Raw genomic sequence first — 16,438 nt, forward strand, 5'->3', positions numbered from 1 at the left:
TTTCTTTTTATTTTATTCCTTATTCTTGGATGAATTAAATAAGTGACCGCCCTCGAAGGAAAGGTCTAACAAAATGTTCACCTCTTTGTGAAAATGCATAGCTCTAGTCCACGCTGTTCGTCTAAGATCCACCTCAATATTGACAGCAGTAGCAGCTGTATCAATATGGTGAGCAATCAACTTGGCTTCCGTTAACCAGACTTGAATGCTGTCACTCTTTCCTGAGACAGATATTGTTGAAAATCTGCAATTTCTAACCATTACTTAAGGTTAGCGGCTGACAGGAGTGCATCCGAGTTTGCTTGTTTCAAATGAAGGAAAGCATTAGCATAAACCTTTTTGCCGTATGTGTGCAACAGCTTATCCTCTTTAGTAAGAGGATTTCAGCGCTGTGCATCAAAAGATGTATTCTGCAGTGTTTTCGCAAATATTGTAGCAGAGGCAATCAGTGAAGGCTGAGGCTGTCGGGTAGCTGATAGGCTGAGTGTCTCTGAAAAAAGGTCTCTATATCTAGCCTCTATTTATTTGCTGACAGAGGGCACCAAGTGAGGGGTTGTCCAAAGATTTTTGGCTTCAGCCAACACATCTTTTTGTGAAGGAATTCCCATCTTGTCAAACTTGTTCACTGATAGAACTCCCGATAAAACAATGGTTCCACCTCTAATTTTCCAGGATGAGGAAAGCCGAGGAAGTCCTTAGCCCACACCATTCTTTTATGGAAAGCTCTCAGAGACGGGGAGATTTCCTCCTTACTTTCATCATCATCATCAGCATCAGTGTCCACCTGAGCTTGAGCAAGCAGTGATTTAGCTGTATCAGAAGCTAGTGGAAAGGTGTATTGAGGAATGACCGTGCTAGCACGAGTAGCTTTGTCCAACAAAGGAGTATTATAAAGTGGGTCACAGAACGAGCCAGTTTGCACAACCTGTGCTGGAGCAAAGGGTTTAGATGGAGTAGGGTTGGGTTGAGGAATAACCTCCTTTATCAAATTTTGAAATAAGCCTTCATAGGGTCTGAGTGCATGACCCTTTGCAATTTTTCAAAGAATCTATCCTCAGATTAAGCAGCAGAAGCAGAGGCTGTTTGTATCCAAGTGGCTGTAGATGCAGGTGCTGGGTACCAAGTTGGTTGTCTCACTGGCGTAGGAGCCTTCAAGCTGAGGGCAGGCAATGGTACCGGGTAAGTGGTCGACCAAGTAGTCATGGGAGACCATTCAACCCTTACAGATTCGCTCTCTTTTACTGTTGGCAGGAGTGGAAATTGATGAGGCAACAAAGTCACCACAGAATCTGGAAAAGACACTTCAGAAATATTCTCTGCAGCTGGAGATACTAATGCAGAGGATGTTTTACGTGCTCCCTAGCCGCCATTTTGAAGGAAGACTGTTGTTCCTGTAACTGTGTCACCACACCAGAAGGTCGTGAAAGTGCCCCACAGGTCTTAATGTCTGAAGAAATTGTAATGTGAGGCAATGTAGAGACATAGGGAGCTGTGCTCAATGTGGCGCTCTTGTTTTCATTAGACGCTGGGAGGCCCTCAGGGCGTACAGTAGTAGCTAAGCCCTCATAGGAACCTTTGAAAGGTCGAAGACCCTTGGGGACCTCGGCCCCGGTAGGCTTATGATGCTGAGGCATCACCTCAGGTTCGGAATACCCAGTAATAGACCTCAGAGGGTCCTCAGTGTTACCACCGGAAGAAGCCTGAATGGCCTTGATGATGGCTCCGGTTACAGCCCTTGACAGGACCTCAGTGCGTGCACCGGTAAAAGCAAAATGACAGTGGACACTGGTAGAAGCCGGGACGGCCTAGGAGCTAACCGCAACAGGACTAGTGTACCCCCCCACTTATGCGGGGTGCACTACTTACCTGCTTCAATGACTGCGGCGATACAAATTCCTTGGTCTCGCTGGGTAGAGACAGACGGAACACCTCTATATACTGCGCACGTCTTAGTCAAAGAGTTCTGGGGGAAAGGAGGAAGCAAGAGGAACAGGCCACCCACCGATGGTTGGGGCCTAGACACTCTGAGCAATGCATGTGGGTATCCACCGCCGCAAAATGCGTGCTGCGCGAGGTGCAGGTGGAAAAGCCAGTAACAGCCGTCATAAAACTTAAGGGGTGTTGCTGGAAGGCGAATAATTGTAAAAGTAGTCAAAGGAAAACAAATGTGCAGTTTTAAAAAAACACGTGCCGTGAAAGCGTCCAGTCCCGTTGGAGTGGAAAAAAGAACTGATGGGTGTTGCCGGTAGGCGGAGTCCATGGGGCTAGCCACACCCATGCTCTGCTGCCTACCGTCCAACCTACATTTCTTAAAGGGAAAATGCACTTTTGTGTTGTGCAAAAGTGTTCCAGTCCCGTCCCCATAGGACAGACTCCCATAAGTATGGAGGAAAGGGGATGGGACACAAGAGTAAAATGCTTTACAGCATATCACGAAGAGTTAGAGACGGAAAGACCTAATGCCATAAACAAAGCTTTCCTGTAGACTGTTCAGATGAAACCATGCATTTTATGTTTTCATATAGTTAAGCCCCTGTCTCAGTACCAAGGCCTTGGAAGGACTCTTCAACCAAACCAAGCAGACCGTCCTTTGATAACATAAGCATATTCGTGAGACGCCTGGAGGCGCTACCAGCTGGGTGCTGCACAGCCCCCAAACTTCTGGCTTTGATGTGAGTCCCATAGCAAGATCTCTCAAAAAGGTTTCACCACTGCCCTCAAGTCATTACCCTGTCTGCAGTTCCAACATGCGTGTTGGTGAAGGTAATTCTAAAAATAGTAAAACCACAGGTGTAGGCAATAAGGGTGACCCCAAATCCGGGAATTCATTACGTACAGAGTTCTATAAATTACGGGAGATTAAAATCAGGATTGACTACTGTTGTAAACAAAATATGATGGAAAATATTGCTGGGGACAAACACCACAGGATTACGATAACCCAGAGGAATTTATGTGTGGAATTGTGAGACCGACACACCTGGTGCCAATCAGTACAAAGGGCAAAATGGGGTACCACATGCCGCTCTAGGGTACTGTAGCTAAGCAGGGATCCCCACGGACACCTGTACAATCTATACCAACTGTTAGGACTCCAATGAGCACAGCAAAGCAGGGAGCGGAACCACCATGGAAGGTGGAGGGCCACGAAGAGCTGAGGCAATTAGCTGCAGCAGAGCAAGAAGGAGTAGGAATGGAGGAAGAACTATCATCTGATGCTAAGATGGCTGTCAGGATTTATGAAAGCACAGAACACCAAAGAACCACAGCAGGGATAATTGCTGCTATTCAGTGACATGACCTATCCCAGAGAAAATTAACAAGAGATGAGATACTTGACACAATTGAAAGACTGCAGGGGCCAGCAGCATGGTAAGGAAATGAGAGTCAGATTCCAGGGGCACTTCAGGAGAGCATGACATTGGTCCATGAAGGGTATTGAAGGTCTTGAAACAAATGGCCATGCAGACAAATTGCTACTGATGCTGAAACAGAAGAAAGGTCCTACGAGCTGGAGGCCCTAACACTCTTGACAGGACCTGCACTATATCCCTTATTGGTGATAAAGCCTCTGCATCGGTAAAGTGTGAGAAAGGCATGACATCCACTATGAGTGCAAAGGGGAATATACCCTTTCGAATGGACTGGCGCACTAAGAAATGGGCCAGGCACTTTCCTCCCGGCTGGAGTAGCAATAGCGAGCTGGGCACTATATCCACGGGAAGGTGAATTATGGGAAAGAAGCAGCTTGTCGATATATGAATGTCTGTGAATGGTATTTGTACCGGGAAACTGCTAGTCATTGACCTTCTGAAAAATTATTTTGTTTAGATAATAGTTCTAGGCATATCCTCAATAATAAATAAAAGTCGACTCTCTGTGAAACATTCTCAAATGAACGCTTACCATCTGATAGCGATTCATAGTCATAATCATATTCATCCTCTTCATCCTCCTCTTCATCATTGTTTGTAGAAGTGGTGCCAGTATTACAGCCATTACTAGCCTGCACTTGCATATGTGCTAACTGGTGAGCCTATGGTAAAATAAATTCAATGTTACCAAAGACAACTTGTTTAAGACAGACAATAGGTAATTTCCCAAAACATTTAGGACAGTATATCATTGCGTATAGCACTGCACATGTCAAATTTTCACAGATTGAGAGTGAATCGTTAACATCCAATACACCAATCATTGTGTTTTTGAGTGTAAGACAGACACAGAAATGTGCTAGGTTTATTTCTATAATTTCCAACAGTCACACATACGCAATGTTGTCTAAAATTTCGAAATTGCTAACTGATTACGAAAGGATACACATATGCATATAATCTTCTCTAATGATTTTAAGTACTGCCTGAAAAAAATGTAACTCACCTGAAACAACTCTTATTATAATTCTAATAATTGTTTTTTATAATGCACTTAATATCGGGACGATTTCTAAGCACGAGCCAGGATTCGAACCTGTGTTGCTATGAGTCGTGTTGCTTCTAAGATAAACGCGTTGCCCCTGAGCTATCCTCCCGGCCAACTGTTCTTCTGCAAAAGCACCTTACCCAGATTCCTGGGCCCATTAGTAAATCCAAACCATCAAAGGTGAGATGGAGGGTTAGTTATGAATCTGGGTAGATAACCCTTGCTGTAGAATGATGGCAGTAGGGATTTTCCAAAAAGACTACAAAGATTATTTGTTTGGGTTCATTGAGGTTATATATAATTAGGTGCAGTGTAGACCGAGAAGGGGAGAAGGAGAAATTACTTAACAGTAATGTTGTTTCTATGGATTATTCTCCCTCAGATGCCTCATCTAGTAGATAGTTATATTATAAGGGTACCTGTAATACCACAGGTCCTCCAGGTAAGTAACACAGCAATATACAATATGGACCTTGGTAAATGAGGTTAGAGGAGTAACTTTCACAACAAATTGACCATACTTTTTTCAAACACAAGTTTTTAAAAAAAGAAATGTTATTAAATTTCTTAACACTGTTTGCTCATAGAGCACATAGGTTCATATAAAGTACACATCACTAGATTCACTACACCATACATACAAACTCTCATTCATACACATCCAATGATCACTTTTTATACAAAAACAGGAATCCAAAACCCTTTATTAAACACATCAGTGTATCATTTCCTTACACCTATATCAACTGCAAGTATGTATTTGAGTCAAATAGCACCTAACCTTATTCACAACATCCACATATGTTTCGGTCGTAACACGGCAGCTTTTTTACAATTGGCCTGCTATTTCTCGACCTTTTTCAGGATAAGGATAGATCTTCAATATTGTCTAGCCCAATGGCATCATCATGTGGAAGATGTCTTCCAGCAAAAGTCTATAAACCATACAAAAAGTACATCACATATTACTCCAACCTCTTAATTATATCGACACAGATTATTTGTGTGTATAAATCTTCATTGATTATACTTGTTGGCACTCATGCTCCTGGGATATAAATTCCGAGAAGCCTGAAAACAAGGGGAGAACACAGGCACCAAGTGAGGCAGAGCCCCTCACTCTCAAAATCATATATTTTTTCAGGCATCTCAGAATGTATATCTCAGGAGCTTTGAGGATTAGATCCACAGTTGACACTAGCTCCATAAAGTGTTTTTGGAGGTGAGTGCCAACAAGTATAATCAATGAAGATTTATGCACAAAAGTAATCTGTGTCGATATAATTAAGAGGTTGGCGCAATATGTGATGTACTGTTTGGCATATCCCTTTAATTGTGGTCAGGCAAGGCTGATTGGTCATCCAGACCGGCAGCCTGTTGAAGGGCTGCAGATTTATAAATGGAGCCCAACCAAATGGAAAAAGGGAATGACAGGAGTAGGACTATAAGGCTTGTGCGTGCAGTGGAGAAACCTACAGCGTGGCGTGGCAGTTGGAACTCCCTGGAGCAGATCGAAGTAGGTAAAAAAAGCTGTGCAGGAAGGCTGTCCCTTTTGTTTCTGCTAAAAGTGCTCATTCTCCTGTGTTGGAGGACCATCACAGAAGTGTCTAAGAGGCAGGAACTGGAGCCCCAACACTAAAGGCAGAAGGCCGCGTGATCCGCGATGCAGCACAAACCTTTAAAGCGACTGGTGAGTTTCTGGTGAATGAGAAACCCGGTGCGCATGTGTGTGAACTCTTTATTTACTGAATACTGTGTATTGGAGTGGTCACATGCTTCAGAACAGCACGTTTTAAAAAAGTCTCTAATCCCTTTCATTGTTAATTATTAAACCGATGGGGATATTTTGTATCAGAGTGGTCGCGTGCGTCGGACTAGTACGTTGTCTAAAGTCTCCAATCCCTTTCATTGTCAATCATCAAACAGATAGGAATACTTTGTAGTGGAGTGATCGCGTGTGATAAGAAACACGTTTTCAACAGTGTCTGAACATTGAACCATGCAATTAAAGCGAAACAAACAGATATTAAAATACAGATGAAGTGAAAAGGAACCATACGCAAGAGGCCAATTATTGAATATCAAACTGAATTAAAACCTTGCTACCAAACAGAATTAAAGCCTTTGGAACTCAAAAAGGGGAAAGAAACTTTAAAAATTCAAGCACACCATTATATGTTGATGTGTTGAATGAACATTACAAGCAAACCATTATCTGTTGAAGTGCTAAAAGGAATATAACTGTAAACAAACCAAAGTATACCTAAATCTAATGTGACTTTAAGAAACCTACGAACAAAGGATACTGAAGCCTGATTTACAGTGACATGTTCAACCATTGTGTAAGCTACAAATTGACTTAACAAATATATATAACAACATTAACTGAACTGTGGAGACAAGGATACGGAACAAGTTACTTACCTGTAACTGTTGTTCTCCAGCATGGGTCTGGCATGGATTCACATGCTCATGAATATTCCCCGTCGTCAGGCCGGGAATCCTCGGTAAAGAAAAAAAATCAGTATCAGTTTCGTTTCTGATCTGTCTTTCTTAGTAGTAACCAATCACTGATCTCTGGGTCATACTGCCCTCAGCCAATGACTGCCCTCTCCCTAAGCCCCTCCCCTGGCAGCCATCCTCAGAATTGGTAGCATGTAAAGTGGCAGTATGATCAAGTGAAGAGCCGCAGAGGGGTAGGAGGGAGGGTTCGCATGTGAATCCATGCCAAACCCATGCTGAAGAACAACAGTTACAGGTAAGTGACTTGTATCTTCTCCAGCATGGGGTCTGGCATGGATTCACATGCTCATGAATACAAGAATACATAGCAGTACATACATGCACAACCACGGGAGGTGGCAAAGGCTCAACATTAAGCATTACATAAACTCAACATTAAGCACTCTTACCTCCTCACCGGCCCACTTTCAGACGAACAGGTTGCGCAGCACTGCTTGGCCGACTCTGGACTCCTCCCTGGAATCCCGGTCGATGCAGTAGAATCTTGTGAAGGTGTGCGTCGACCTCCACGTAGCAGCCCTGCAAATGTCCAGCAGGGGCACACCAGACAAGAACGCCGTGGTAGCAGCGATCGCTCTGGTCGAATGGGCTCTCGGACGGCCGGGCAACGGTCGGTTTGCCAACCGGTGACAGTGCATGATGCAGCCGGAGAGCCATCTGGAAATGGAAGCCTTCGAGAGAGCCTTCCCTTGGTTCACAGGTCCAAAGTTCACAAACAGCTGTGATGTCTTCCGAAAACTCTTTGTGCGGTCCACGTAGAACTTCAGCGCTCTAGCGATATCTAGCAAGTGCAAAGTCCTCTCGGCCGGCGACGAAGGCGACGGGAAGAAAACTGGTAACACCAAGGGCTCGTTGAGGTGGAAGTCCGACGGCACCTTGGGCATAAAGGAGGGGTGCGTCCTCAGCACCACCCTCGTGTCGTGAAAAGTCAAGTATGGAGGCTTGCAGGATAGGGCCTGGATCTCTCCCACTCGTCGTGTGGAGGTGATGGCCACAAGAAATGCTGTCTTCCACAACAGGAACTTCAACGGTGCCGAATGCAGAGGCTTGAATGGTGCCCCCATGAGCTTAGACAGCACCACGTTGAGTTCCCATGCCGGTGCAGGAGCCTTCACCGGCGGGAACAATGGGAACAGTCACTTCATGAATTCCTTCACCAGGCGATAAGACCACAAGGACGCCCGTCCCGTAGTTCTGGTGTATCGGGAGATCGCAGCCAGATGTATCTTGATGGAAGCGTGAGCTAGTCCAGCCTTGGCCAGTGACAGTAGGTACGGCAGTACTTGAGGGGCCGTAATCCGCAGAGGGTTAATCTTCTGTGCACGGCACCAGACAGAGAACCTCTTCCACTTATGTCCATAGCATTTGAGAGTTGAGGACGCCCTGGCCTTTGCAAGAACCTCTCTGCAGTCAGACGGGATATCGTACCCTCCAAACTCTAGTGCTGCAGGAGCCAGGCCTGCAAGTTCAGCGTCTCCGGGTCGTGATGAAGGATGGCGCCTCCTTCTCTGGAGAGAAGATCTGCGTCCGTCGACAGCTTGACTGGTGGGGACGCTGACAAGTCCAGAAGGTCCGGGAACCAGATCTGTCTCGGCCACGCCCGTGCGACGAGGATCATTCTGCATCGGGACCTCTTGAGCTGGTTGATGAGTCAGAGCAGCAACGGCAATGGAGGAAATGCATATAGGAACAGGCCGTCCCAGGGGAATGAGAAAGCATCGCCCATGCTCCTTGGTTGGGGAAACCTGCTGGTGAACCTCTGGCACTTGGAGTTCGTCGCCGTCGCGAACAGGTCGATCTGGGGTTTGCCCCATCGCTGAAAGAGTTGGTCCGCTTGATCCTGATGTAGTTCCCACTCGTGGCACGAGCGCAGCTCTCTCCTGAGTGAGTCGGCGATGGTGTTTTTTATCCCTGCTAGATGAAACGGCACCAGAAACATCCCTTGAGCAACGGCCCAATGCCACAGGTCCTGGGCTTCCTTGGATAGGGCCGGGGATCTGGTTCCGCCCTGCTTCTGGATGTAGAACATCGTGGTGGTGTTGTCGGTGAAGATCCTCACCACCTTGCCCTTGAGGGACGGGAGAAAGGACCTGAGGGCCCAGAACACTGCCCGGAGCTCCAGGATGTTGATGTTGATGTGGAGCGGCTTCTCCTCCGGGAGCCAAAGGCCTCTCGCGTGAAGATCTCCGGTGTGGGCTCCCCACCCCTCCAGGGAGGCATCCGTTGTCACCGTCGCCTGGTGGGCCGGGGTCTGAAAGTCTGTCCCCGCCGCTAGATGAGCGTGAGTGCCCCACCACCGGATCGCTCGTCAGAAGGTGTCGTTGAGAGGGATCCTGTCCTTAAAGCTGCCCGTCGCTTGAATCCAGCGGGCGTCGAGGAACTCCTGTAGAGGGCGCATCCGAAGCCTGCACAGGCGCACGAGATAAATGCAAGCGGACATCATCCCGAGGAGGGACTTGATGGACATCACTCTGGCCACGGTCGTGGCCAGCAGATGCTGCACCTTGCCTAGGATGGCCTTTGTCCTTTCCTCCGACGGCGAGGCCAGACGCGCCACTGTTTCGAGCTTGGCTCCCAGAAACAGTGCAACTTGAGAGGGGACCAGGCGGGACTTGGGGAAGTTGATGGAGAATCCCAGGTCCGTGAGCAGCTGGATGGTCTTCGCTGTGTGTTCTACGGCAAGCTCCCGTGTCTTTGCGCGGATGAGCCAATCGTCCAGGTAGGGGTGGACGTGGATCCCCTGCAGGCGCAGCCACGCCGCCACTGGAGTGAGGCACTTGGTAAAAACCCTGGGTGCCGACTTCAGTCCGAACGGGAGGGCCTTGAACTGGTAGTGCCACCCTTGGACCACGAACCTGAGGAATTTCCGGTGCCCTTTTAGAATGGGAATGTGAAAGTATACATCCTCCAAATCCAACGACGACAGGAAATCGCCCTCCTCCAGCTGTCCCAGCATGTGCTGGAGGGTGACCATCCGGAACTTCTGTGCCTTGATGTACTTGTTTAGTCGTCGCAGGTCTAGGATGGGTCGCCACCCTCCTGTCTTCTTTTTCACAAGGAAGTACCTTGAGTATACTCCGGAGCCCCAGAGCCTCTTTGGGACGAGCTCGATGGCACCTTTCTTGAGCATCGCCCTTACCTCCAACAGCAGTTGAGGGACGTGGTTTTCTTTCCTGGCCAAGGGAGGAATGCGGGGGCACTTCTTTAGAAATTTGAGGGCGTGCCCCTGGGCCAAGGCATCCAGCACCCAACTGTCGGTGGAGATGGACTCCCACACACTGACGAACTTCGCCAGCTGGCCTCCCACCGGGGTGCTTCGGTGGGGGCCCGACGCCACGGTCAGTTCAATCTTGCTTGGAGGATGCCTTGCCGCCTTGGCCTCCCTGGCGACGACGGCGGGATCCACCTGACTTGCCTCGTCCTCTATAGGCTTCCTGCAACGAGGAGCGGACGGCTTGGCGGTACGTAGAGGAGCAACCGCCAAATCCCTTGGAGGCACTCTGCTTGCCTCCGGAGCTCCGAAAGGGCGGCCTTCATTGCTGGATAACTCCCAGGGCCTTAGCTGTCTCCGTGTCCGCCTTGATGGCTTGGAGGGACTCATCCACTGTTTTCCCAAACAGGTTGTTCCCGTTGAACGGCATGTCCAAAACCTTGGCTTGTACGTCCTGGTGGAATTCCGTCACCTTGAGCCACCCTCGTCGTCTGAGGCAAACGCCGTTGCCTAGCTGGCGGAAACCGGTGTCAGCAATGTCCATTGCCACCGTTATGGCATGGTCCGATGCCACCTCACCTTCTTGCAAGATCTCCAGGGCCTCAACCCTCTTGTCGTCCGGTAGGAAGTCATAGCGGGCCACGATCGCAAGGGCGTTGTCGCTTTAATCGTTGTTGCCGCCGACAAGATAACTCGTCGTCCTATTGCATCCAGCTTCTTTCCTTTGCCATCCGGCGGGGAAGTTGACGTTGAGGCTGATGCCCCCCCCACTTTCTTCTTGGCCGCCGCTGAGACGACCGAGTCAGGGGTCGGTTGCACCTTACGGCACAAAGGTGCCGTGCCGGGGACCCGGTACTTCTTCTCGTACCGATCCCTCTTGGCAGGCGTCGTAGACGGGTTCTTGAGAAGGGTGAGACCTTCGACCCAGATGTCATCCAGCAGAGGCACAGCGAGGACTGTCTTTCTCTTGGCCTCGTGCCATTGGTAAAGGAAACCTTCCTTATTCTTGTCTTCGGGGCAGAGCTGAAAAAGCGATCATAGCGTGGAAAGACCCAATCTCGTCGGGCGGGGAGGCCCGGGCTGGGGGCGATGGGAGCTATGTCCTGTCATCCGTACCCGTCGTGGCCGTGTCCGTTCCTGTGTCATCCCCAGGTACAGGGGACGAGGGCAAAGGCTGAGCAGGCCGCGAGGGCTGAAAAGGCGGGGCTGGATGGGTCCGTCTTCTCTTGTTTGGGGGACCTCCCGACGGGCCTGGCTCTGGCTCTTCCGTCGGGCCTGGTTCCAGCTCCTCCGTCGGTGGTAGGGGCAATTTCGTCCTTATCTCCGAACATAAGGATTGTATTGCCAACAAAATGGCTGCCAAGTTGTCCTGCGGCTCCAGAAGCGACGGGCACGACAGGTGACTAGGAACCTCGCCGGCGCCGCCAGCGGTCTCGTCGTCCCCTTTGTCGGGATCCCTCCCGTGGGACTGGGCCTCTTCGGGGCCCTCCTCGAGGCGCTCCAAGACTTCAACCAGTTCCTCCGCGGAGGCTGTGTCAGTGTCCACAATGGCCACCGGCTCCCCCCCTCTTTTTCCGCTGGGGTCTTCACGGGGGTCTTCTCGATGGGCCTGAAAGAGGCTTCCCTCCACGGTGGCAGGGAGACTCGGGCCCCGAGGTCGCCTCCACTGGTGTAGCCTCCTCAGTGCCCGTGGACTCGCGGTGCTTTGTCTTCTGTTGGGCCCCCGTCGCCGGGCCGCCCTCACAGGACTTAGAAGACCGCTCGGACTTCTTCTTCTCACCTGATGGGCTCTTTCCTTCCAGTCAGTTGGAGAGACGAAGGTGTCGGTCCCTGATGGTCCGTTCTGACATGTTCCCGCAAAACGCACAGTCCTTCTCCACGTGCGTTTTGTCCTCATGAAGGCAGTAAAGACATTTCGAGTGCTCGTCCTCCTTGAACACATTCTGCAGCTGGCATCCAGGGCAAACCCTGAACAGCTTTCCGGGCGTCGAGCTTCTCTTCTCCTGAGCCATGTCCGGGTAGGCCGCAGAAACTTCTGGACTCCTCCAAGAAGCGTAACTCGACGAAAACTTCACCCTTGAGGGGCGTAGAAAATCTGAAACGGGTGCCACTTGATCGGATGTAGACACGGTGGAGCATGAGGCTCTATTTGACCGAAAAATGAAAAAATCTCCTTGAAAAAGCCCGAAAACGCAGCAAAAGCTCAAGAGCTAAAAACGAGGACTCCCAACACTTGAGCGTGCAGTATAAATCTGAGGATGGCTGCCAGGGGAGGGGCTTAGGGAGAGGGCAGTCATTGGCTGGGGGCACTATGACCCAGAGATCAGTGATTGGTTACTACTAAGAAAGACAGATCAGAAACGAAACTGATACTGATTTTATTTTCTTTACCGAGGATTCCCAGCCTGACGACGGGGAATATTCATGAGCATGTGAATCCATGCCAGACCCCATGCTGGAGAATTTGTAGTTGTTTTAACTATGTGATTTGAAACTTGGAGAAGGGAACCCTGAGTCCCAAACAGGAGCATTTAATGTCAAGGATGTTTGAACTATGTGACTTGGAACTTGGAGAAAAGTACCCCAAGTCCTCACTTAGGGCAAAGGCAACCCAGAGACCTGACTAAGAATATTGCGTCCTAAATCTAAGAAAGGGAATTTTGAGACTTTTCTTGTGAAACTGTTTTATACTTGGGGAAGGGAGCTGAAAGGAAGCTATGAGCTGGAAGAATCTCAGAACTTTGTGTTAAATACCGTTTTTTTTTGGTTGCTGACATCCCTAAAGATTGTACAGTTATAGTTGTGAGGGCAAGTATAGGGTTTGGACACAGACAGATTTGTAAGTTGAACTCTTTGACTCAGACTGTCCTTAGTTTTATTAAGGTAGAAAATCCCACCTTAGCATAGGGAAAGTTAGGTCCTTTTCCATCCTGACATTTAAGTTAATAAAATCGGTTATTTTCAATTTGGAAGCTGTTGTCTGTGTCCTCCTTCATGATGCCTTCACAATTCTTACAACTGGAGATAAGATAAAGATATGTGACAGTCTAGGTGAATATAACTACCTTAAAAGGCTTTTGAAGGCTCCAGAGTGGTGCAATAATTTCCAACACCTCTTCAGTAGAAAAATAATATGAACCATATGATAATATAACTACGGAATACAATGGGAGTTGACGATGGTACCTCAGGATAATCACAAATGTTACATCTATATACGTCTTTATTCCATGGATCACTGCGAGAAAAATACCCAAAGCTAATGCAAATAATATGGAAAGAAACAAGCATTCAACATGAAAAACACATTGGCAAGATGTTGGCTATAGGTAGTACATACTTGCTTAAACAGAGCATACCTTTTGTTTTAATATATCCACTGGTGTTTGATGAGCCTTAAGCTTTTTGTTCTTGAGAAGTATTTTCCCTCTTAGTTGCCAGGGCGAGGGAAGCATTGGATCATCAGAAAAGTCACTTTCAAATAAGAACTTGGTGACTAGCTTATTTCCAAACACAGCCTGAAATATGAAACACAGCAACCATAAAAGTGCAAAAACCGACGTTTGTTGAAGATGCATACAGCAAAAATAAAAATACTTACCTTAAAAATGTCAGCCATCTTCCTTTGTTGTGGTAATGAACAGTGATTCTCTATCGATATGATGATTGGCATGTCTGAGTTGATGAAAGCATTGCGATCAATGGCTTCAACAACATCCTGAAAATAAACGTTATACAACTGTAAAGAAATGCTGCATGTAAAACATATCTATTGTGTTTTATTAGTTACAACAAAACATTGAGTTGTTTTCACCAAAGATCCACCCCGTGAAACGTATTTTTCCTCTGAGATAGCCTCTAAAGCATTTTAAACATGGCTACAGATATGAGGATGTTGGCATTCATCATTAGCATGCGTTGCCATGCAAAAATGGATAAAGCAGACCACATCTATTGGAAACTATCAAGGGCGAATAAAAACTGAAATGGACACTCTACTGAAAAAAGAATTGCGCCTGAAAAATAAATAAATATAGTCCTCAGATTGTTACGGTTTAATATTTCAGCATGAAGCAGTGGGCTTCCACCTCTTAAACCTGCTACCTGCTTGGCATCTAGCAGGTGCCTGTCTGTTGTGGGGACCAGCAGTCACTAAGGTTTGGCCATGCCAGCAGATAATGGACTTGTCCGTGGTGAGACATTCGCCACAGTAAAGTCCACCACATGTCTGCATGGCTTAGCTATGATGAAATCCCTCATTACACCAGAGGAAAGCTGCAGAAAGACGGGACAGGCCAGTCTTGAAAGTTGGGTCGAGCCAATCAACTTAAAAGAAAGTGCCACCTCTCCTCCCTTTCTGATTCAGCTCTGACTTATACATTAATTGATTCTGACTTACCACAGCAGACTTAGCCCTTCATGCTGCAAAGGTCGATAAATTGACTACCATCAGATTGCGTAATCATAACGTGTTATTGTAGCGCTTAAAAGCGGGACTAGTCCTGCATGCATTGCTATATAAGAACACACATTATAATTATGCCACATGAAGCTTTAAGTTGTAGTAATGTCGAGCAAAGATACAATACAGTCAGAAGTCAAGTTGAAAGTGGCTTTATTACTAGATGTGGATTTGGGGTATGGGTTGGTTAAATGCCTACAGAAATTAGGGAAATTATCTACAATTAATAGAAGATAATGCTGTAAAGCAGTGCCAAGGATGGAATAGCATAAAGTTAGTACTTAAAGGTGTTCCCAGCACCTTAGGATTTCAACTACAGCCAACATAAAAGTCTCATAAAATAATCTTACGAGTATTTGTCCCCCCAGAGACACCCTATTCTAATAAACCAAGTCCAAAGATGATGGCAAAGAACAAGTTACTTCTTACCTGGTAACGTTCTTTCGACGGGATGTTCCTCCGACGTATTCCTTATCTTTGATAATACGTTTCCAGCTTGCTGGCCTCGGAAATTTTTTCTGTAGAGGGTGCTGCGCGTCGACGTCCGCCGAGTCGATGTGCCTCGACGGCCACCGTATCAGCGCCGACGTCACCATGCCCATAAATAGCCACGCGCTGCGTCCGTTGCTCAGTTCCGTTGTGTAGCATAAGAAAAGTCATGCCTGAATTGGTTAGTGACCTTGAAGGAGCGTAAGCTGTAACAACACGGGAAGTTATCACTGCGGGGATGGTTGGGAGGGGCGATAAGGAATACGTTGGAGGAACATCCCGTCGAAAGAACGTTACCAGGTAAGAAGTAACTTGTTCTTCGAAGGGATTGTGTCCTCCGACGTATTCCTTATCTTTGATAGACTCCCATAGCAGTGGCATGTAATTGGAGGTGGGAGTGATAGTGTTTTGTATCCCTTTAGGGATGGACCGAATGTAATACGGCCTTGCCAAATCTGGTCTCTTGAGCAGTGGAGGAATCCAGATTGTAAAATTTTGTGAATGTATGTGCGGACGACCATGTGGCAGCCGCACATATGTCCCGGACCGGTACCCCTCTTTGGAGAGCCGAAGAGGCTGCGATACCCCTGGTTGAATGAGCCCTGAGATTTTAGGGTGGCTCTTTCCCTGCTAGTCTATAACATTCCAGGATGGCCAAAATAATCCACCTGGAGATGGTTTGTTTTGTTATGGGTAGTCCCAACTTGTGACCTGGGTATCCTACAAACAGTTGGTCTGCTTGCCTGATCCTAGCCATTCTGCTGATGTAAAAGCTGAGAGCTCGCCTAGGGTCCAGCCCATGTAGTTGTAGCCTTTCCTCCTCTTTCCCCGGATGGGGAGGAGGGTAGAATGAAGGCAAGGTAATTTTCTGAGTAATATGAAATTCAGAAACCACCTTTGGGAGGAAATTAGGCTTCACCTGTAGGACAACTTTGTCCTTGTGGAAGATTGTATGTGGGGGTTTACAGGAGAGAGCTTGTAGCTCACTCACCCTCCTAGCAGATGTTAGTGCTACTAATAGGACAGTTTTAAGCGTGAGAAATCTCAGCGCGCAAGAGTGAAGTGGTTCGAATGGAGTGCCCATTAAGAAGTTTAAGACTAAATTTAAGTCCCATAAAGGAACCTGGAATGGTTTTGGAGGGTAAACATTAGTTAGTCCCTTGAGAAATTGTACCACTAGAGGAATTTTGAAATACGATGGTTCCTCCGCAGTGCGCTTGAAGATAGAGAGCGCTGCCAGATAGCCTTTTACAGTACCCACTTGAAGGCCTGAGTTTGCCAAGTAGAGTAGAAATGATAACACCGTTGGTGTACCACATGAAAAAGGGTTG

The 16,438-nt window shown here is 47.5% G+C and overlaps 1 protein-coding gene across 6 annotated transcripts in view; it reads right to left on the reverse strand.

Annotated features, from left to right (window-relative positions):
• PLCE1 (phospholipase C epsilon 1) overlaps positions 1 to 16,438 on the reverse strand; it is a 3,624,599-nt gene that overhangs the window by 1,099,479 nt on the left and 2,508,682 nt on the right. For all 6 annotated transcript variants that reach the window (XM_069611343.1, XM_069611341.1, XM_069611340.1 and 3 more), the window contains 3 exons: positions 13,758 to 13,874; positions 13,516 to 13,674; positions 3,907 to 4,036 (listed from right to left, as the gene is read on the reverse strand). In XM_069611343.1, coding sequence (XP_069467444.1) covers positions 3,907 to 4,036; positions 13,516 to 13,674; positions 13,758 to 13,874 — 406 coding nt within the window. The remainder of the gene's footprint in view (positions 1 to 3,906; positions 4,037 to 13,515; positions 13,675 to 13,757; positions 13,875 to 16,438) is intronic.

This window comes from Ambystoma mexicanum, chromosome 8 (assembly GCF_040938575.1).
Source record: "Ambystoma mexicanum isolate Mex_15411 chromosome 8, UKY_AmexF1_1, whole genome shotgun sequence".
Classification (NCBI taxonomy): domain Eukaryota; kingdom Metazoa; phylum Chordata; class Amphibia; order Caudata; family Ambystomatidae; genus Ambystoma; species Ambystoma mexicanum.